The sequence below is a fragment of the Anopheles merus genome, chromosome 2R (assembly GCF_017562075.2).
Source record: "Anopheles merus strain MAF chromosome 2R, AmerM5.1, whole genome shotgun sequence".
Classification (NCBI taxonomy): domain Eukaryota; kingdom Metazoa; phylum Arthropoda; class Insecta; order Diptera; family Culicidae; genus Anopheles; species Anopheles merus.
In genome coordinates, this window is record NC_054082.1 from 6,098,120 (window position 1) to 6,120,707 (window position 22,588).

At 47.1% G+C, this 22,588-nt stretch overlaps 1 protein-coding gene across 3 annotated transcripts in view; it reads left to right on the forward strand.

Moving 5' to 3' along the window:
- LOC121590475 (gonadotropin-releasing hormone receptor) overlaps positions 1-22,588 on the forward strand; it is a 36,966-nt gene that overhangs the window by 1,910 nt on the left and 12,468 nt on the right. For 2 of the 3 annotated variants that reach the window (XM_041910201.1, XM_041910203.1), the window contains exons 2-3: positions 14,019-14,987; positions 22,189-22,372. In XM_041910201.1, the coding sequence (XP_041766135.1) occupies positions 14,046-14,987; positions 22,189-22,372 (1,126 nt within the window). In that variant the 5' untranslated portion in view covers positions 14,019-14,045. Of the gene's footprint in view, positions 1-10,087; positions 13,926-14,018; positions 14,988-22,188; positions 22,373-22,588 lie in introns of those variants that run through there. The other variant, XM_041910202.1, reaches the window with a different exon arrangement.

The window sequence follows — 22,588 nt, forward strand, 5'->3', positions numbered from 1 at the left end:
CGGCAATATTAGAGCCCGTGTTATGTACTATACAACTTAATTAAACATCCTTGCCAACCCACAAGAACAAGCTGCTTTTGGGGGGTAGATGTTTTGCAGCACTTAACAACCGGGAAATCCCCGGAACAAAGTTCATCATTCTAACTGGCAAAGCTGGCTTAAGTGGTCATAAACAGGGAGCAGATGGGGGGAAAAAGCCCTACACACACACATCACCAACCAGCATAACAATCACAACAAAAACAAAACAGTTTCCAAAGCCATGCAGCAACAAGTTATAATTCAAGACGAGACAGTTTCTTTTTAAAAACGTGCACTTTTTTTTTCTTCCGACCGACGAGAGGCCTTGCTCCGGCCAGACTTGATGACTACTTTGATGGACTGTGCGTGTGTGTGTGTGTGTGTGTGCCGGGCCACGCGCGCTACCTTGTTAAAAAGGTATTAACATTCAAAGATGCCGACTAGATCCCGAGCAGTTTCGGTATTTTGTTTAGTTTGCCATGGAGATCGGGATGGGAATATGTTCGTAAGAATCGAAAGAATAAACCGTAAACAACGCGTTGGGTGCAAATTTTGACGACCCCGCCCCGGGGAGCTACAAATGTTCACGTGGTGGCAATGATATGGGACAGCAGAGCTACGCATAGATGGCAATATAATTATCGAAATCTCACCGGGCTTAATCATCGCGGGGTTTCCGCTTCACAGTTCGCTTCAGATCAGTTCGATGGCCACTGAGAGGTGAGTGAGTGCTCTGGAAGGAGCTTCTGATTTGACGCGGGGATCCCCCCCCCCCCAGGAGTTGATGATTAATGATGAAACACGAGTGAAAATGGAAATGGCTTGCTTTCGAGTCGTTGGCGCCTTTGGGGGATATGCGTTTGATGAAGTTTCGTGTTGAACCGCTGTTGATAAATATACGTTCGGACTTGGCGGATAATTGAAGGGTAGGTGCGGAGTTCAAACCATGACCGCCAACTACTGATGATCATGTGTCATCTTTTTTGGAGCATTCAGTAGTTGGACTGTTTCATCACGTTCAGCGCGAGAAAGTGTTTGCGCAAAGTTATGCTGAATTGCTGGAACATTCGCAATAGATAAAGCCTTTTGTTCGTCCCATTGTGCACATCAATGATTGAAAAAATGCTGTTAATTGCGATTGAAACATTCATTGAAATATTCTCCCGGGCAGTTTAAAAAATATCACAGATAGTCTCCCTTTATCATTGTCTGTAGAGAGGGAGCGACGTTTGAGACCCGATTGTTATCTATCATGCCCGTATTATGTAAACTCATTTCACACGACATAGAGCCAAACAAAGCTCCTGATGTTAATCGTTCGCTCGATTAAATCACAAATCCGATAAAAAAGGTCAGCTCAATTATAACCCGCCCCATAAAAGCACGATAAGCGTGAACTGTAGGGGGGGGGGGGGGGGGGGGTTGATTTTTAATTTCCATTTTCAACATTGTAATCGTTCCCGCCTCTCTGGTTCGGTGTCTAGCCCGATCGTTCGTGAACCCGGCTGCATCCTTCCTGCTGTGTATCGACACACCAAGCACAAGGGAGGTAAACGTTTTCCCGATCGAGACACACACACACACACACAAACAAGCCGGGACGCACCGAGAAAATAACTTCAGCTAAAAGTGTCTAGCAAGTACCACCCGGCGGCCGGATGTTAATGACTCCAGGGGCTGCCATCAGCCTATTGTGATTTGTTTTCTAACAACACATTCCCACCGCATGCACGCACCGCCGCCACTGGGTCACGCTTAATCGACAAAGGGTGTGGGCGAACGAACGGTGTGTGTGTGTTTGTTTATACTTAAAATTATCACACCATCGACCGACTCATTGCCGACTGGCGTGTAATTATGATGAATATTTAACCCTGCAATTGCACCGATAATGCAGCGCAAAGGCCGACCAACGCAATGCAATGCAGCAGCAGTTCACACTCTCTCTCTCTTTCTCCCTCTCTCATGGGACAATGGAAATGCCCTTACGAGAGGTGCCCAGGGTACACACCCTCCGTGTTAAGCCCGCAGGTCAACAGCAGAGTTCAACGGGGTTGTGCTCCCGGCTGAAGCATTCTAGGGAAATTGTTTTCCATTTCCATCATATCGACAGCGTACGGCTCGCGTAGATGGCGCTGCGGCGCTCCGTGCACGGTTCACCCAGGACGGCTCAGCGCCCTCCTTTTAACTGAGCAAACAAAACATTTAAGCATGCTTTCCCCCCCCCCCCCCCCCCCGGACCGTACCTTCCCAGAAAATCACTTTTCGTTTGTGTTTTTTTTCTTTTTCACTTTTTTGGTGCGTGGTGTTTGTAAAACGATATGTCAGAACTGTTCATTTCGTTGTCGAAAAAAAAAACGATTGCAAGCATCTTCCAAGAAACGGTTCAAGTTATTTGAATCCCAATTAAAATCGGAAGAAACTACAGCAACAAAAAAAGGCAGTTGACAGGTCGTTGCAGAGCAAAAAACAGCGCACCGACTCACACAAACACAGCTACCTGCCAAAGTTGAAATAAGGATCCGTTTCCTAGCAATGGGAGCGCTTTTTCTTGAAACGGTGGTGCGTAAGGACTGTTAAGGAGTGACAACAACAGCAACAACAAAAAAACGAGGGCCACGGATTTAGAATTTACGGGTCCGGGGGTCAGGCCGGGTGTTTATATTACTTCCCGAGCAAGCAATTAGTTTCACACTCTCCGCTACACCGTGGATATACCATTGCTGGGGATTGTGGAATGGTTTTTTATTGTCCATCTGTGCCAAGCGAAAGCCGGGAGCGGCGGAAAACGAACTGGAGAAAAGTCGAGCTTATTATGATACTAATTAGTTGGGTAAGATAAGGGAAAATAGGCTAGATTGTTTGCGTCCTCACTGGGGAAGTGGTCACGTTCCGCAAACGATACGATCGCGACACCTTTCGTTACTTACAGCGGGGCACTGGATGCCATCATCCTCCAGTAGCAGTACGCAGCACCAGGACATGGGCCTTCCTGACCAGGCCGTCTTGACGACAGTAAAAACTTCGCTCCAGAGAAGTTACAGGCGCCTAGTGAGCAGCAAAAAATAAGCAAACTGTTGCAGGCGGCGTACTTGGAAATGGAAAATTAGCACCAATTTACCTACCCGTCCCGCTCTACACTGACCCAGTTTACTTTATCCCTAGATCCTTGCAATAGAGTGGGCGAGCGAATTGTTTAGGAGAGCGAGGAAGCGTTATGATTGTGGGAACAGGGGAAGCAGTAGTGTTACACACATTTTCACCTCCTGTCCTGTGTTTCCTGGGGTGCTTTTCCACGTGCTCGGAGAGTATGTGCGGGGACTGCTCCCACGGTGACGGCGGAAAATTGATCCACGCGTGGAAATGCCCTTTCAATGTAAATCGTTTCCTGCTAATCCCACTTCAATCGTGTGGAGCTCCAGCACACTCGATTGCGGTGGGCATTATACACACACACACACAAATGGCAATCGAGCTTTTCAAAACTGTTGTGCCAAATCTGATGGATTATGTGGTACAGATTGTGTTCGATACGTACTTGAATCCGCACTTGGCATGCAATGTACGTCCGGGTAGTCTAATGGTAAATGAGGCGGCTGCTGTAAATGTCGGATGTAGTTCAAATCTCAGTCGGATCTCAGTACCCATTCCCAAACCTTGACAGAGATTATCCAGTGCCAGTATATAAGACAAGTATGATCGCTTAAGGGTCATTCTAAGACGAGCAGAAGACTTCTGAATGGCGTGGAAAATAATCTTGAATGTGGCATGATTTCAGCAGATGGATGATGTGCTGGGCACCGAACGGCTCTTCCCTTAATTGGTTCTCTTTACCACTTTCCATCTGTTTTACCCGGTAGTCAAGGTGCTTTGCTACTGGATGGGAAAGATTCCATCATGACGTCGTACCACACAAGCCAATTTCGCCTAACCTTCGGTTCGTTCACACTTTCGTTTTGTGTTACCTAAGAATTATCCTATTATCTATCCATCTGGAACTTGCCGCGTTTATCGATTCACGTCCCGTGGCGCTTCTCTAGCTTCATTCTTTCCTCCGGTGCTTACCGACGAAAAGGCAACCTAATTTGCGGACGCTGTACAGAATAACCAATGATGAGAATCGGCAATTGATCGATTCTTCCGATGAGAAACATCGGGCCAGAGAACAAACCGAAAGAATTACCCCCGAACGCATGGATCCTATAATTTCTATCTGTTTCTTTAATGAACTGCGCATTTATGTCGCTTTTCTTCTTCGCCGGAAGCATTTCTGAAGCAGCAGCATCTTTAAACCGTTCCTTAAATGTTATTTAAGTCCCAAAAAGCAGTACAACTGTGGCAGTGCTCTGTTCTGCATGGTGCAGCACGCACCACGGTTTGATACCGTAATTCGACTGTCAAACGCTGCCAAAGTGGTACAACATTCGGCACGAGTGATGTCATCTGCAGGCGGTGGAGTTAACGCTCTTGAAAACTCGACTCCCGGCAAAGCCAAACAACGTCCCGTCGTCAACTTGGTCGTCGTTCTGCGCAAACTGCGGCAGGTATACGGTGCGAGATGTTGTATCTTCCGACATCTGACAACGTTATTACAAGCTCCAGTCCAGCAGTGTGCGCTCACATTTTTAGACTCGCAAACATACGTCCAGCACGCAAAAGATAAATACTTGGAGAGATGGAGCCCCAACAAAAAAAATAAAAAAAGATCCTAAAAATACGAGGAACGTTTTGTCGGATTTCGATTTGTTGTCGGATGCCGAATCGACCGGTCGGTTGTAGTGGCTGACGCTTCAATATTCCATTCCAATCATCATCATCAATAACCAATAGGATGATAATTTAAAACATGGTTCTGGATGCTCCATGTTTACAAACGCAAGCGAAGCGTACCCATAAATCGGCCCTTCCATTTGTGGCAGTTTTAGCTAATGTTTTTTTTTTTTTTTTGGAGCAAGACCGATCAGATATCGCAAATCCCATTTGCCTGGTGATGAATATTATCGGGCAATGTTTGGGAAAGCGACGGGAGATAACCTTATGGTTGAGTGGAGCTACGTTTCCCAGCAATGCACACACATTGAAATAATTTACATCCAATGCCGGCCCGGACCTGCTACTCGCGTAAGTACTACTTTCCAAGTACTCGAACGCTGCCAGATTTAAACTGACAGTTGGCCATTACGTTCATCGCAGTCGATCTATTTCCCGTCTTGCGCCGCCGCTCGTGGGCTGCTTTCCCCGTCGGGCCGATAATCCAACGCCGGTCGAAAGTAAACAACAGTGTCCACGAATTAAGAATGCATTGAGCGTAAACCTTTCCGAGGGATTAGGCCAAATTGAGCAGAAAACGGAAAACAAATAACCGAACGTTCAGCACCCGGTGATGAGTGTGCAATGCTTCTTTTATCACAAGCTTTGCCAAACGATGTCTGTTGCCCAGCGAGGTTTGAGGAAACGCTTTTCAGTATTCTGTTGCCAAACACGTTCGTTATTCGCATTTTACTGCCTTTTTGCTACCAGGGCACACCGAGAGCATTTAAAATTCCGCTTCTATCGTTCTGTTGAAGCGGCGGTCACGGTAATCGCCACATTGGCTGCCATCGGTCCAACGCCGTGGGTGTTATTAACGCGCACGCCATGGTCTGGTTGACGATTATGCTTGTCACCGTTTGCCGACCTTATCCCGGGTCCAACGAATCGATCGATCTTTGAAACATTGCTTAACTTAACACGGCAGCACTACGGCAGCTCCCTTCCTGCGTTCCGCAGTTCTGTCTTTGGAGTGTCTTTCGGTCGGGGGTAGTTTTCCATCCCATGTACCGTTATGTGTAATGAAAGGACCAGGATGTTGAATCTTTAATGCACCCCCGAGGGGTTCTGAGTGGCAAGAAAGACGAACAAAAAAAGATCGCTTCCAAATTATAATTGTTGATGCGATCCCCGCTTCGTTAGCATGGCTTCGCGTCTCGTGTTCTCGTGCTTGATCGGGGTGTGTTTCTCCGGCTGTTTTTCTTTTTCCAACGCGGTCTGGAATCGATCAGTGCAGGCCGTTGTGCTGCAAAAAAACACTCCAGCTCCAAAGTCCACGAGCCTCTTGTCGCCGAAGATGAGCCGTCACACTGAAAAGAACAAAAAACAAAGCTGTGAAAGAAGCGATAAACATGCGAAAACAAAACAAAAAAGTGAACATCAATCCTTGCGCAGTCATCCGGAACAGGCATGTTCTGCCTTGTTGGCTGTCTACCACCCTCCCTTCTTCCCACCACCACGGCTAATGCGCGTAAATATTCAGCAGAATCAATTGACTCGTTTTGGCATGACAAATCCTGCATGTTTCAGAAGCTACCGGGGTGGGTCTTCCTCGTTACGTTGTGCAAAGGCTGGGCTTGACTCTATTTTGTTTATCCAATTGTCATCGTGAGTGTGGGTCTTTTGGGAGGCAAATGCAGCCTGAAGGCAAAACCTTATCTGTGTGTCGTTACAAGTGTCGCTTTCGTGCAATTTGATGTTTTGCGAGGCTTTAAGAATGAATAATCTCTCAAAGAATTTTACAATAAATCTGTTTGGAGACTCTGTTTGGAGTTGATGGATTTTCACATATTAAATTGCTGTGTCGTCCTAGACGTATGGTGATTATCTCACTTAATCTTTTTTCTCGAAGCGTAGGGCCCTACCTTTAACTGTTTGTGGAGTCTGAGGTAATTTGGAAAGGCCTTATCGCCCGCACAGTAATGAACCCCTCATAAGAACCTATTGACATTTTACGCTCTTTTTGTGTTGGAAGGCGAATGAAAATAGAACCCATAAAAATGTACGCTTTTCATTCTTTAAATTCGAGGTGGGAGAAAATCATTCCCACACGGCATTGTGTGCGTGTGTGTGGCAGCGTCCCATCAGACATATTTTGTCATCAGATCGTCCTTGTTCCTGCTGACGTCAACTTTTGGATCCAATTTTTCTTTTTTCTTTTTTGGCACAGGAAGAATAATTTGTCAACGCATTTCGAATGCGCGCTTTCCGTTTGAAACAATGTTACGCGACCCATGGTGGCGGAGTCTTGAGAGCGAACCCGTCTGACAGTTATGGGTATGATTTATTGACAGAAATGTGCACCAGAGAGTTTTTTTCTTTTGCTCTCGAATTACACGCGCGTGGTTTGAAAAAGCGTTATTTATGGCATTACTTAATTTTCCACGTGCAATACGTGCCGACCGCGGACTGGAAGGCTGGAAGGCCACAGAACATCGTAATAGGCTCAAGTAGCTGGTATATTGTATCGCTTTTTGGCGGTCGGGTCGGGAATCGAACCAGAGAAAAAAATCAATCTACAATTTCTACAGCAAAAAAAACAAGGTTACAATGTTGCACAAACACAACCCAAGACAGATTGTTTTGCAGACTGTGCCGACTGCCATCTGCCATGATTTCCCTTTTCCCTTGGCACACACACACACACACAGACGCACGTGACGAGCACAATCTTGAATGAATAGCGGGGGAAAACCCTTACCCAAACGTGCCAAGAGCCGCAAAAAGTCATCATCACAAAAAATCAATCTAGCTTAACTCCTCACCACCATCGATCGTGCGCCCCATCCCCGTCCAATCCGCCGCCCCAAATCTGGCGCACATGACTGACAGATCATCTATCATCAATGCCACTCGTCACCAAACCGATAGCGGCTTGATTGTGCGTGCGCCCAGCCGGTATGCAAGTGTCTCGCCTTTGCACGTTTTGTCAGCTTCAATATATGAGCAAATATTGATAACAACAGGCGTGCGTGCGTGCGTGCGTGCGTGTGGTTTTGTGTGGTTTTGTGTGGATGATACGATGTGTTTGTGTGCTTGTTTGAATGCTCAATTTGGCCAAACAATACACGAAAAGCCAGCTCTCGTGCACTCGTACAGAGATTGATTTTCCATTGCAAGGGAGGGTGAAGCTCGTTAGTTCCAGCGACGGCGACCCGCTTGCCAGGGAGAGCGGGTGAGAAGTGGTTCAATTGTACCAACGGTACACATCAACACAGGTACCGCCCGCTCTATCTGGATGCATAAACATGACCCCGCGGTGCTCAATCGATCGTGACAACGCACCCGAAACATCGCTCAACTCGTTGAACCCCCCGACAATTGCGTGCCTTCGTTAGGGTTGTCTGCTTCTCGGAAGCGGAATCCGGAGGTATCTGTGTTTTGTCATTACATTCGGCCCCATAGATTCCCCGTCTGGCAGATAAGGGATGAATAAATATTGTTCGACAGCAAAGCAAAAGCCAGCAAGCGTTCATTCGATGAAAGCTCATCAAGTTGCAAGGCTCGAAAAAATGTGTGTTCATACTTCAAACACGAACCTAACATGTTGTACAGCATGATGGTAAAGCTTGGTACCGGATTGATGTGCTCTCTACCCACCGATTCTAATGCCAGCCAAAACGGATCAAAAGAATGAACCGTGTGGCGCAATAACTCACTGCGCGATTTAGAGAGACAGAGGGAGAGAGAGAGTTTGCCCTCCATCCCTCCAGAGCAGCGAATGTAATTTTGAAGCGAATGTAATAATACCAAACGCAATCATCTAAACGGCGTGCGCTTCAAAGCTTCAAAAACCGGGCGTTCGTTTTATGTGAACGGAAAAGGGGAAAAAGCAAACCCGAATGGTGCAATAAATAATGTATCTCATTTTAGACAGTTTACCACCACCAGCCAGCGGTAATCCAAGCACAAAGTACAGACGCTTTCTCGCGTCCCAAAAAAACCACCCCTGCTGGAAGCTATTTTTGCAAACGCTTTTCATCTTCAACGCCTGTTTCAGCTTTCCTTGAGCGTGTTGGAAGTGTTGGAAAAACACACACACACACACACATGCTCACTCACAAAACAGCCTCAAACTCCATTACCATGCACGATATATGGGCCTGTTGTCGTCGAATTCGAATGTAATTACGTCCCGCAGGAAGCCAAAAAACCTGCAGTATCACAATCGTTGTGGGAAAATAGAGATGTGTAAATAATGTTGGAGTCATATTTTTTGGTGGAAGGGGGGGGGGATATGAGAGGGGAGCAAAAGGGATCGGAATCACACATAAACATACGAGTCGTTTCTATCGTTAATTGAAATGCTAATCCTAGGGGGGAGGTCTGGGCATGTACACTCGTGCGTATGAAAAGGGACAACTTCTGGTTTCCTTTTGGTGGGGCCCATGTGTGACCCTCTGTGTGTGTGTTTGGGGGGGGGGGGTGTTCTAGAAGGGTCAACTTTTCTATTGAGCTGAATGCTGTCAATCCGATGGCCTGCAAGGGTGAAAGTTGTTGATGTTGCTTTTCTCCAAAGCTCGCATGTGCCTGCGACCTGCCTGTTCTAATGGAACGAGAAAGTAAACTAGCCTTTCTATTTAAATATGGGAAGCCTAATAGGGTGTTCTGGGAGCTTCTTTTTTATTTTATTTTTTATGCTCAGAACACAATTTCAAACAATTTTGAATAAATTACCGATCACCACTGTGTACCTTTGCTGACACAGGTATTGCGCAAAGTTTGCCTCAACCATTTCGGTTCGGTTTTTTCCCCTCCAAACGAGTCTTAAATGATATTAATTGCAACTGTCAGGGTTAATCAACCGCTTATGGGAAGTGTTTTGAGAAAATGAAAAAAAAACCATTGCGTTCTCATTACGCTCACGCTAATGTTCTCGCGAGCACTTCGCGCCGCACACCGCGTACACACACACACACGCACACACTGGGTCATTAAATTATAAAGTAGCGATCTGCCTGGGATGAGAAGCTTTCCCTCCTACCACTCCCACTCAGCTGACAACTGACCGAAAGCAACCGACAACCTGCTAATGGCTTTGCCGCGGGGGGGGGGGGGCAACAGTCGCGGGGTGCGTGTGGCTCGTCCACCAGCCGATGAAGTGATTTTGGTTAATTGCGCTTTTTGTTTAGTTTTTTCTACTTTGCCCGCGCCTCATCCCAATTCCATTGGATGTTGTAAAATCTGCGCTGGATTTTGTCCCACAGCCGAGCTTTGCTTGTTATTTTTCTTTCGGGGGGGGGGGGGGGGGGGGGGTTCTGTTGTCAAAAATGTAGGAAAAAAGCGTCGACCACAAAGGCATTGTGTACCTTTACACGCTTCATTGGTTGACTGGCTAGAACGAAACCGTTGACCTCCGGGAGGGTCGAGCGAAACCTTGCGGACAAAATTCGTTCGTCTCGCATTCTGCTCGGCTGAAATTAAATTACTGCTAAGGTTTCTTATAAACTTACTCGTGTTCTACTTCCTCCAACCGAGCGCCTGTCTGTGTGTGTGTGGAAGGGGGCCTTTGAGAAGAAAGCCATTAACCAGATGAAACACACACCTGAGAAAGTCTCCGTCTGTCCGTTGCTGCAGCTCAAACGGCCACACGATCAAGCACTGCAGCACTGGTCTAACGTAATGTGCAGTATAAAAATAAACCAAAGCACTTGTCCGCATGTTTATAGTGTGTTTCAATCTCTTCCCCCTGTTTTTTTATTGCACTCGCTAACACCGAAAAACGACCCAAAAACCACATTCAAATGATCCATTACGTTTGCACAACATCAGCCACAACGGATCCCCCCTCCCCATCAGCTTCTCGATTACTCTTAACAACTTTACGAAAGCTCGCCAGCGGGCTGACAACAACGACCCGGCATGGATAGAATAACGTTGCCGTGCTGCTCTGCGCTGCTCCGGGCATCTACGCGCTTCGTAGGCCTGTGTCCGGGGTAAACCCATACTCCCAGACAAGAAGCTTACATGGGAGGCGCTGTTGTTTGAGACAGGGCGCGACCGTTATCTTGCTGCGCACGACGAGCGAGAGCTTCGGCGGCGGCAAGCTTTTTCTATGAAACCGTGCGTCCATTATTTACCGGCATTTCGGTGACGAAGTTTTCCCGGAATCAATTAATCGCTGTGACACGAAAATGCCGGGATCCACCGGGATGGACGACAGTTGTGCTGACATCGCAGCTCCAACTCCGGTAACCCTCCCCTGAAGGTATGCGGTTTGCTGGCGTGTCTTCGTCGAGCTGCCTGCTGCTTGGTTTATGTTTGCTGGTTATTTTTGGCTGCTGTCAACATGTGGTTGTGCAAGATTGTAATCCAGTTTGACGATGAGATTTCAGTGCGATTAAAGGTTGCTTTTTTTGAGAGGGGGCAATCATGCAAGCTTCGCCGTGAGTCGAGTTTTGGTTGCAATTAGATAGAGCAAAGAAAACAAAACAGAGTTTTATATTTTTAAGCGATTCAGTTGAAGCTGTCTGTCGCTTAATGAGTTATTTGACTTTCAAAGTCTTTGCATACACTTGAAGCTGTATTTAAATAAGAGACATTGAGGCAAAATCAATTCATATTCATAACTTGCGGCACCCTAACACCGAGACATCACGTGTTTGCTTAAGCCTTATGCGCCTTCGTAGAATTTACGCCACGGTGAAGATGTTAACATATTTGCATAACTGAACCAAAATTGTCATTTTATTTTATCATCACCGTGGGATCTGCATTTCCAAGCATGACAAGCCTATGCATGAATATTTTATGTCTTTTTTTTTGGGCACTCCGTCAACGCCCATAAAGCCCTCGAGAAAGAACGGAGCGAATCAAGAACGGACAACGTATTATTAAAAATGTTTGCTGAAAAGTTTAACGAAAGTGACCAACTTGCCTCAAAGTGGAGGACCCTCCACCACCGGCTGACGGTGTTTGTGGAGGCAAGCGGCGCGTGTAAGGTACATCATATTTTCCCCAGAACCGTTGTCCAATTTCCAACCTACTTCTTGGAGACTGGCTCATCGATGTTTTTAGCGGAACTCCCGTACCACTGCCTGTTATGTTATTCTGAGACGAAGGATCTGAGTTTCCTATTTCGAATACATCCCATGTGTATTGTTTCACCCAGACGTCCATAACGCGCTACGGTGTGAGGTACATACCTTTCGGCAGTTACCCATCTGCTAATCCAATGAACCCAAGGCTACATCGTCGTCGTCGTCCTTGCCGGGCAAGTGTAATTGAATTACATCGAAATGTCCATTTCTTTTCGCCACCGTGTGCAGTGATCCGTTCACCATTAGCCGAAGGTTAGGTTTAACTGAGGTCAGGCGCGGTAAACGGTGGGTCATCATCCACTCGCCTCAAGTTTCATCCCCAGTATTATGCGCCTTCCCAGCAACACTGGGCCCGAGCCCATTCCCCGACGAGGAGGTGGAAAAATGCTGCTTTCATACGCACCCTGCGCACCATTAGTGTGCGTGATGTGTCAGAGGGATCGAATCAACAAATAGCTCACCCGTGCCGTGGGGAGTAATCACGTACGACAGCGAATGTGTTGATTTCGGGCGGGGAAAAGTACCTAACTTTGAGCGGTTTAGTTACATGCGAGGGAGAGCAAAACCAAATCTTTTTGTACTTTAGCAAGGTAAAACGGAGAGTGTATTGCTAAACTTTCGCATGATTGAAATATTGTCGGCGAACTGTCAAACTGTATTATATGCCAGAAAGCGACGGAGAAACTTTACTGCTTGATGGGAGCGCACGCAGAACCGTACAAAAAAAAAAAACCACCGGCTTCCTGTGCCGGCAAAGAACTTTGCGCCACATACGCCACAGATACAACATTTTGTTGATGGATGGTGTCATAAGGTATTAACCACCGACCGGTAGCGCGATAACGAGCGTACCTTGAAATCTGCCGCAAAGTTCTTCCACCCAGAGCGCCCATAACAGAGTCTCAAACCGTTGCGCGTCGGTTACACGCCACTCGTGATAAACGTTCCGCCGGGTGTACTAATTTATGGAGCAGATTGTTTATCACCGCGAGAGCATTACGTTACGGCTGTTGAGACATTGACCACTTCTTGTGTGTTGTTCGGAGTGTCGGAGAATGGGTTGGGCAAGAATGCTCGAAACATAATGGAAAACATTGTCCATGTTGTGTGTGGGATGCGGATTGGCTTCAGGCACGTTGCAACATCGAATGAAAAATGTATGGTTTGACTTAAGTGTCAGCGGATGACTTTGCACACATGTCGGCAGTATTATGGTGGAAGCTTGCGCTTGGCTGTGTATGCATGCTGGACCTGCTGGGAACATTTTGCTCAACTCCCAACATGCACACTAATGCCACTCTGGAGAGCTATGAAAAATGTAAACCTTTTTTCTCCGACTCTCAGGAGCTTTAAGATGTGAGTCGACCTTTTTTTTCTTAGAAACGTGCACGAATTAAACAGTCATACCTTCCCCAAAAACCCATCATTCCGGCAGAAATGATGAAACTAACGATACACCATTCCCAAGCAGCATTCAGCAAATCGTTCTAAGCTTTCTGCATTCATTTATCTTTTGGCATTTCTGGGTAAAACAAACAAAAACAATGTGCACAATCCCACGGGCTCCGATGGGACACATCCTGTCCTCGGTAAAGATAAAATGGTGAATGTTTCAAACTGCTCCCGGTCCCGGGAATAGATGCCCAGGGTCAAAGAATGTCTTCGGCAGCTGGATGCTTTGGAGATGTTTGGCATTTGGTGCCAAAGAATTGTTGAAGTTATAGCAAATCAAGCAATGTTTCTAGCAACGCAGCAGCCAAGCCTGGAAGGCATTAAGATCATTCTTGTAACCATAGCTCACTGGACAGGGATTCTTGGAATGTGTTGAATCGCATTAGCTTACAATTGAGATGTAACCTTTTTAAGGCTAAAATAAGAAGTGCGTCCAATTAGCGAACATCAATTGCCGACACGTTTCTGCGAGGAATTTCCACACTAAAACAAATCAGCTGAAAGTTGCGTAGGACGTAGGACAAATATCCACCGACAAAGGGCATTGAGAGATAACGTTTTTTGTGTTGTCGACATAAGGGCAATACAAAAATAAAAATACCGGTATGTTTTCATGCTGTGAGATGTTTTCCCCTAAATTCATTAATATCTGTAATGCCATACACTAACTGCCGTTTCCCATTGGTTTCACTTCAGATATCTGCTCTGGCCGGTAGCGGCAAAATGCCGCCATCGTTTAACCTCTCCACGGTCACGTATGAGTTGATCTCGGGAAATGTATCTGCAGCGCTGGAAAACTTCACCGCCTCGATGGCGGGAGCGTTTCCATTCGAGGGCCAACAAGATCCAGCTTCGTCCTTTGCCCGCAACGCTTCCTTCACGCTCGGATTGGGTCTTGCGAATGTCATCCAACTGCAGCAGCAGCAGCAACAGCTGCACCATTCGCCCCATCAGTACCACCAACAGGTACAGCACCAACCACAGCCGCCTAGCACACCCTTTGCCAACGTAAGCGCCGGCCAGAACGAAAGCCTCGCCAATCTGCTGCTGCACCCGGGCGTCCATCAACTCTCAAGCGGGCTGGTAACGCTCGTCGGCGACATTATGACCCAGTCGGGCGATACGATACTGCCGCGGGAAGAGTGCGACCGGCTGAACATCAGCTACGCGTTCGAGAACGGCACCGCGCTGGAGATACCGGGCCTGAGCTGCTACGAGCATGCGCCGACCCTGTCCAAGTCGGGCGTGATCCGGGTGATCGTCCTGTCGGCGATGGCGATCGTGTCGCTGCTCGGCAACGTCGCCACCATGTGGAACATCCAGAAGAACCGCAAGTCGCGGCGCGTCACGCGCCACAACTGGAGCGCCATCTACTCGCTCATCTTTCACCTCTCGATCGCGGACGTGCTGGTGACGGGGTTCTGCCTGATCGGGGAGGCCGCCTGGTACTACACGGTGGACTGGGTCGCGGGCAACCTGCTCTGCAAGCTGTTCAAGCTGTGCCAGATGTTCAGCCTGTACCTGTCCACGTACGTGCTGGTGCTGGTCGGCGTCGATCGCTGGGTCGCGGTCAAGTATCCGATGAAGTCGCTCAACACGGCCCGCCGCTGCCACCGGTTTCTGTTCGTCGCCTATCTGCTATCGTTTCTGCTCAGCACACCACAGGTAAGGGAAGCTCTCTGCTCGTTCTGTTGAAGGGTTTGCAAAGCCCGTTAAAGTCTTTAAGGTACACCAAAAATAGAACATCCCAAAATAAATGATACCAACACCTTCGCGCGAAACCCTTTTCGAAACCCTTGGGGCCGGGTGTTGGGGATGACGTTTGCTCCAACCATTTTCGGCTGCCTTTTTCAGTTCATTCATGCTGCTCGACACGCACTAACATGTAACCGCCATGAGGCGCTTGCTGGCTGCTGGTTAAGGGGTAATTTCGCCGTCTCAACCCACAATCAAACGCAACCATCTGGGACCATGTCGGGAGCTGATCTTTACGGTTCGAAATTACCCTCCTGGTAGCGTCCCATGTCATTAAGCTCAATTTCACGTTGTTATGATGAGGGGCTTAATCGTCGGCAACATTCGGCAAGACGCCCATCCCCGCACAACCCTTTCGCAGTGGCAAACGCATCCCAAAAGGGACTAGCTTATCGGTTTATCATCTTTAAGCTTCATAAATATGTAGAATCTGTAGCTCGTTAGGTGTAAAAGCAACTTGATTTCAACGACTGTGAACCGATCTATTTCGGTAGCGTTTCCCCCAAACGTTAAGAGGATAAATAATTTGAGCCGTTTTTAGCAAACGTGTGCAGTGCCAACCCGGTTCGCCTTCCCGCTTTAGCTCGTGTGCGCTTCGGCCCATGTGATGAGCCTTAATGTCCGGCCTTAAACGTCATTAGTGGCGGCGGAGGCATTTTGCATTTTATTGCCCCAAATTTACACCGCTCTCGCATCGGTTCGGTGGGTAAAACAAAACATTAAAAAAAACTTCCAAAACTCCAGCACTTTCGTGTGAAGCTCGTGACTGATGGCGAGTAATTAATCTGTTTTCCGTTCGACCTGCAATAGTGTCAAACCCTGTCCAGCCGAGTCCGAGTGGCTGAGATTATATGCTCAGCCAAGCTCATCGCGCACCGTACTATTAATTGCCCAGCCGGGGACCGACACAGACAGGCTCAAGGTCAGCGGCAAGGGGGGAGAGGTTTGCATTAATCCATTTCATTATTAGTGAATCTCAACGAAATAACCGCGGGAGTGGGGTTGGATGAGTCGCCGTCTAACTTCGGTGTGCCGCAGTTTTGCAGATAAAGTGATGGAATTGGGCTTCGCCGAAAATCGCTGATATTGATGGCTAATTTGCAGGGTCGATGCGTTTGACCATGCGGAGGTAGGTAAATTGGTGGCTTTGGGAATGTGTTTGTGTTTGGCGTGGGGTTGGCATTCAATTAGTGTGATTTTGTGTGAAGCTTTCCCAGCGCTTACGTGTCGGTTGGATTTCAACCTAGTTGGACCATCCATGCCAATCAAATTGAGCATCAATTTCTCTGTTCCGTGCTGTTTGCAAAGGAGGGCGTAAGTGATCTAATGAATCTGTTGCATACGCTGCTGAAATAATACAGCCGATAACTGCTTAACTAACAGTGGTTCTTTTATGTTATGTTTTATTGATGTTTTCAACAATTTTTTGAACAAAGAGTGTTAGAGATTTCATGAATTTATCGTGAGAATGCCCCAGCGGGTTCGTAGAAAGTGACTGCTTGTTACATCAAAAGCGCTGGACCATCTCTTACATACAATACTCGTTTGTTAGTAAGGTTTTAATTAGACTTGGATCCTGAAGGTAGGATGTTTGGCTTGGAATAATTTAAATAGGAGCAAATTTAACATGCTTAGTCTGCTCAACATTGAAGACAACCATCAACAAACAGCCGTGTAACATCTTTCACCTACCTCATCCTATCCTATCTAAACATCAAACAATTTGGTGTGAAATCATTCTCGTACATTTCGCTGACAGCTGAGTTACATTAGCATCAAGCGATGAGTACCCCACCGCTGTCCAGGTAGTAGTACACTGCCGTCCCTAAATCAATGCTGCCTGAGTGCTTCTTGATGTTTACAAACCTACTAGACGCTCACCAGCGAACGCGCGCCTTTTCCTATCGATGGGCTGGCGTGTATCGAGCCCCCTTGTGGGAGAATGGTTGGGCATGAAAATTGGGCCCACTTCCCACAGTCCACTTCTCGGAGCTGCGAGCGTGTCCAAGGCATTCAATTCGCACAGCCCTTGGCTGCTACTAGGGAAGAGGGGATACGTTGGCTTTGTGCATTTTAATACACACACACCCGTTAAGCGTCTGTGCGTGCAGCTGCGTGTGAGAACCATCTTGTGCCACCCTTTGAGCCGCCTGCTGACCCTTCCCTTCCCTTCCCCGTGACATTGTTCTCGGGAAGCGCTCTCAATCGTTCGAGAACCGGGGTCCGGGATCGGGCAAATTGTGCACCGAGTCGAGCATTATGCACTTGATTGCAATTGCTATTATCGGCACACTGGGCTCGATGCGGCTGCCGAACAACGAGCTGGTGGTAAATTAATTTCGTAACCATCCCCCCGCGTACCCCGCTCTGGGACACTACTCCGATATGTAGAAGAAGGCGGCACTGTGTGTGTGTGTGGCTGTGTGAAGGAAGATGGCCCAAAGCCAGTCGGTCGGATGCAAAGCGAGGGAAAGCAATTATGCAACCAACCGTTTGGCAGTGGAAGTGTGCAATCAGTGCGAGACAGCACCGGCAACAAGTGTGTTACATCAACCGATCCTGTCACAAGTCCAGCTGCAGCGCCGGGGCTGGCCATTCGACTGAAAGGGGACCAAAGTTCAACGAATACTCTTGCACTCGCTCCGGTGGTGTTGTCCGTTCAACTACTAATCAAGGAAGTGGGAGAAGCGTGTGGTCTGCACGATACAGGACGCTCGTTTGTGTTAGAAAACAAATTGCAAAACAGAGAAAAGGTCAAATGCTCCGACTACTTCTCTGGGGAACAGAGTAGTAGCCGAGTTCTAGTGGTTAAGTTCATTGAGTTAGCAAGCATGTGCATCGTTTGATGGCAATAGACACTTGTTTCGTTGTAGTTTGTGGTTCACTTCTCGGCAAATGATGCTGATGACAATTGGCAACTATTGATATCGATTTTCAGAACTATGCTGGTATGCGCACTTCATGCGATCGCTTCAAAACACGAATACATCAGAATGAGAGCCACAATCATAAAGTGCTCAAACGAAGCGAGTGTAAAGTGATAATAGCTTATCAATTGAATTGCACGGTTCATTTTTGAATGAAAAAGTAATTGCAAGCAAACCAAGCACTTGATACAATTTAAATGACAATCTAAGCATCCCCAGGCCTAGGGCATCCCTGAATAAATGTATGATTACCAACCATTGGACAGATAAGTGCTTGGAAAACCCCTGAGATGGGTCCAGGCAACCGAAACATCGATGCAAAATAACTAATCGACGCATGATAATTCAATAGCTTTGCTAACCTTACACGAACGATCGTGTGCTCCAAGCAGACAGCCGCTGGCAGGCAATCTCGGTGTCAATTTACATGGTAATTTTGGCACTTCTTTATCGTTTGCAATGAAGTCTTCGTAAATGTACAGTAAAATGAAATTTGCCAACCGATGGTTGGCCAAATCACCGTGAAAATTGACATTATCGGTGGTTAAGCGAGGAGTCACTCTTTTCTTTTTCGCAAAATAATGATTCTGTTTACACGTGTTTGTCGCTACGCAGAGATTTGCTTTCATTGTCGGGTATGCGATGTGTTTCATCCAAAAATATAAAAAAAGAGAAATATAAAGTACGTACATTCTAGCAATCAGAAGAAGACAATTACTTCATTTTAAAAATACAAATAAAATGATGGGAAATAAAAACACAATAGCAAAGCATACGATCCCACAATATCAACGAACCAAACAAGAACAAGATTTCTTAGTAAGCTACAGTGTTGCATACACTTGGGCTGTATCGCGCCGAAAGTTACTCGTGTGTTACTAAGCGCCCACTTTCCAGCGAATGTACACAGAATGCACATTTTCTTTGGAAACAGGTCTTAATAGGAAAAATAATATCCTCATAGTCACACCTACTTGTTTGTGCCAGAGATAGGTTGGCAGCTGTCACCTGAGGCATACACGTATCTGCCTTTTTCTGCGTAAATGTCTTCAATAAAGCTCGTTTTCCGTCTACTCCAGATTCATTGTCAACAAGAAGAGCAATACCCACCAACTCTGTTATCTGCCTCGGCCTTGCTGTTATCAACCCACGCCAACGATCCGAGAGGTTTTCGAGAGAGCACCACCTCAATCCCACCGTACCCAAACGGAACAGTGTGCCAAGGATGTAAGGCTCAAGTTCCAGATTATTGACGCGCTACAAGCTACAATGCGCCACGCCGTACTGTGCCGCGCGCTCTTTTACGCCCAAACGCAATACCCGGGCACCAAATCAATTGCCAATCAAATTCAATAACGAAATCAAATATGCACGCTCACACACACACACACACACACAAAGCTCCTACCAGAAATGATCCAGTTTTGGCCAGTTTTGGAAAAGATTGCGCAGTGCAAGCTCTCTGCTCTACCATTCGAGCAATCACGCTTTCCCCTCGAATGCTGTGCGGTATCCTGTGTTCTAGGGCGGCGTTTGACGCGGAGCCGCGGTTTATTCCTCCATGGAAATAATGGGTTGGCTTTTCGCCAGGAACAAAACTTACACTGTCGGGCCTTATGGCCGGATATGGTTGACTGGCTGCAGCGGGATGAAATGCCACTTCGAACAGATTGGTTTTGGTGATTTAGAGTGCCGCGTTTTGGCGCAACCACGCAAACGGAGCCTTTTTCGCAGGAATCAGTTGCTGCCATTTGCTGTTCGGTCGTTCCTAGAACGTGTTTCATTGAATGGCTCCACTAGAGTCGTTAATGCGGCGTATTATGTAAAACCGGCAATTTAACGAATTGAAACCAATTTCGCTCGTTTTCTGTGTGATGTCTGGGAATGCTGTGGAGATCATTAGTTTCCCGAGATTTTGTTATTTAACTCTGCCGTTTGAAAAGGTTCTGGTAAACAGCATGCTTACAGCAACCCAACTTTGTAATGTAGAGTTCCCAATTTTTAGTTTGAGCTGCATACTTTTAGGCTGTTTCGTGAGTGGTATTAGGTTTGATTCCCAGTGGCCCCCTTTCGACAAGTGTGTATTCAGAGCATTTCATTCGAACACAGCTTAACTTGTTGAGTCCATCACAAACTGTCTTACAAAAACACAAACTGAACCATTGGGTTCATCCAACGCAGAAGCACGCAGGAAGGTTCGTAGTTGTTGACGTAGTGTCCCCTTCAACGCTTGGTGCTGATCTGTCTTCCGAGAGTACGTCGATAAGAGGGGACGTTGATGCCTGCGCCGAATCGTTCAAAACATCGAAAGTCCTTTTCCTTTCATTCCTACCCAATATTTACGAAAAATTACGCGTCCCTTTCAAAATCAAAACCTGTCAAGATCACATCGTTGTGCTGTTGTTGTTGTTGTTGCTGTTGTTTATGTGCGAGCTGCTGCCGCTTCCATTGCGCTCATCATTCCACGTCACGTTTCGCTCATTCTGCCGGCAGCGTTCCCGCTGGGCTGCTGAAGACCCACTGCAAAAGGAATGGCTTTCCGGCGGCTTAGATGCCAAGGTTATCGATGCTGCCAATCACTCAATTATGAAGTATCATTATTGACCGGTATCAAACGCAGGACACCCCTCGAATGATGGGGAGAGGAGGGGGGGGGGATGTTGGTGCAAGGATTTTTTGCGTAAAACGATCCTTGCTTGCTTGCTCTTTCCGCCTACGCAACAGACGCTCTCGGGCTTGTCGGTTGACACTGAATACGCCTTACGCATTTGTTTACGCACGACGGTTACGTATTTGCTACCGGCCAGCATCATTCGTTCTAGAATGTGCTTAAGAAAACAAGAAATATAACTCAATATTGTTTTTGTAATTGTTGGGCGAAAAAGATTTGGCTGGAAAATTCACCAAAATCAGAACCATGGACGGGTTTATTAAAACCGATGGGAGCTGAACGTCACCGTGTGCTGATTAATATTTAATTAGCGCAAACGCTGTACCTTCTGCGAAGACAACAGTAGCGACAAAATTGCCCATTGCCAGCTCGTGCACTGGCTGGAAAATCTCAAGTGCCTACTGTCTCGAAGGGAAGGGCAACATTCCGAAGCGCTGGAAAGCTATTATTAAACCAAGAGGACAATATTGGATTAGTCTAAAAATCACAGAAACCGGGCACGTAATTGTAAACAGATCTAAAGGTGAGGTAAACCAGATTACTGATTTTTTGTCTCCTTCTCCATCTATTGTGCGTCGAGGACAGTATCGTCGCCCACTCGTTCGGACTTGATATAGTACCCGGAGTCTGGTAAAGAATGTTCCGAAATTTTACATTTATATTGTCTGCTACAAAGCATTCAAGTACTTTTTGGATCCTTTGCCCGTTGGTTGGCGAATGATTTTCTAAAGCAAAGTTAACAGCAAAGGCATAGCATCAAAAACGCCGGAACATGCTCTGTACCTATCTTAAGATGCTCCAAAGCTTTTTAGATTGTTGTGTTTGCCCTCTAGACAAGTTACCTGTTGCCCGCTTTTCAGCCAACCGTTGCTCGATGGATTCTCGGCGGAGCTTTGCCCACTTTCTGGGGGGAGGAGGGGATGATTAGCCTTCAACATCGCCACTCTCCGGTCCAAATAACAACAACGCGCCGGGAATCAATTAAACTTTTGCGCACCATCATCATTCATCCGCAATTCAGACCATCCCGAGTGTGCTTTCAGACACGCTCTCCATAAAACCGCGTACTGGGGGAGGTCAAATTTCGAACTTGTGCCAACATAACATCTACCACAAAACACACGCACACGTGCGCACACCCCAACTAGTGCAAGTTCAAAGCGCTCTCGATGCCCCCGCCAGGTCCTGGGCGCAACAAGATAAGACCACAGCAGCCCACCATCGCCATGATCGTGAATGAGATGCGGTTGGGAGGGTTCGATGGCCCACCAAAGGGTGTAGGTTTTGGACCGTTTGGGAGTTTGTGGCCGTTCTCGGAGGATGCTGCGGCCACAGACAGTGTACAACAGCTGTAACCGGGTCCGGAGTTATGAAATTAAACCATGCCGACTAGGGCGTTGGCGCTCACCCCCATCACAACCACACAATCGGTTTCTGTCCCATTTCCTCGGCTCATGCTCTCCCTCACTCTCTCTCTCTCTCTCTCTCTCTCTCTCTCTCCCTCTCGTTCTAGTGGATGATATTTCGGGTGGCGAAAGGACCGTTTGTGGAGGACTTTTACCAGTGCGTAACCCACGGCTTCTACACCGACCGATGGCAGGAGCAGCTCTACACGACCTTCACGCTGGTGTTTATGTTCATCATTCCGCTGCTGATATTAATCGGTACCTATTTATCAACGTTCATGACGATCTCAAGTAAGTATCAAGCTCCGGCCAACGCCAACCCACTCGACCCCAACAAAACAGAGGCCTCCGCCACGAACGCTGCTGTTGGAGGGCAGTAACTATAGCGCCGCCTGCCGCCGGGTCGTTCGTTGCTTCCTTTAAACGATTCGATAATTCCTTTAAATTTCGCGTTAAATATTTAATGCCATCGCTGGAGCGTGCAGAAATCAAGACTGCCTACAATTA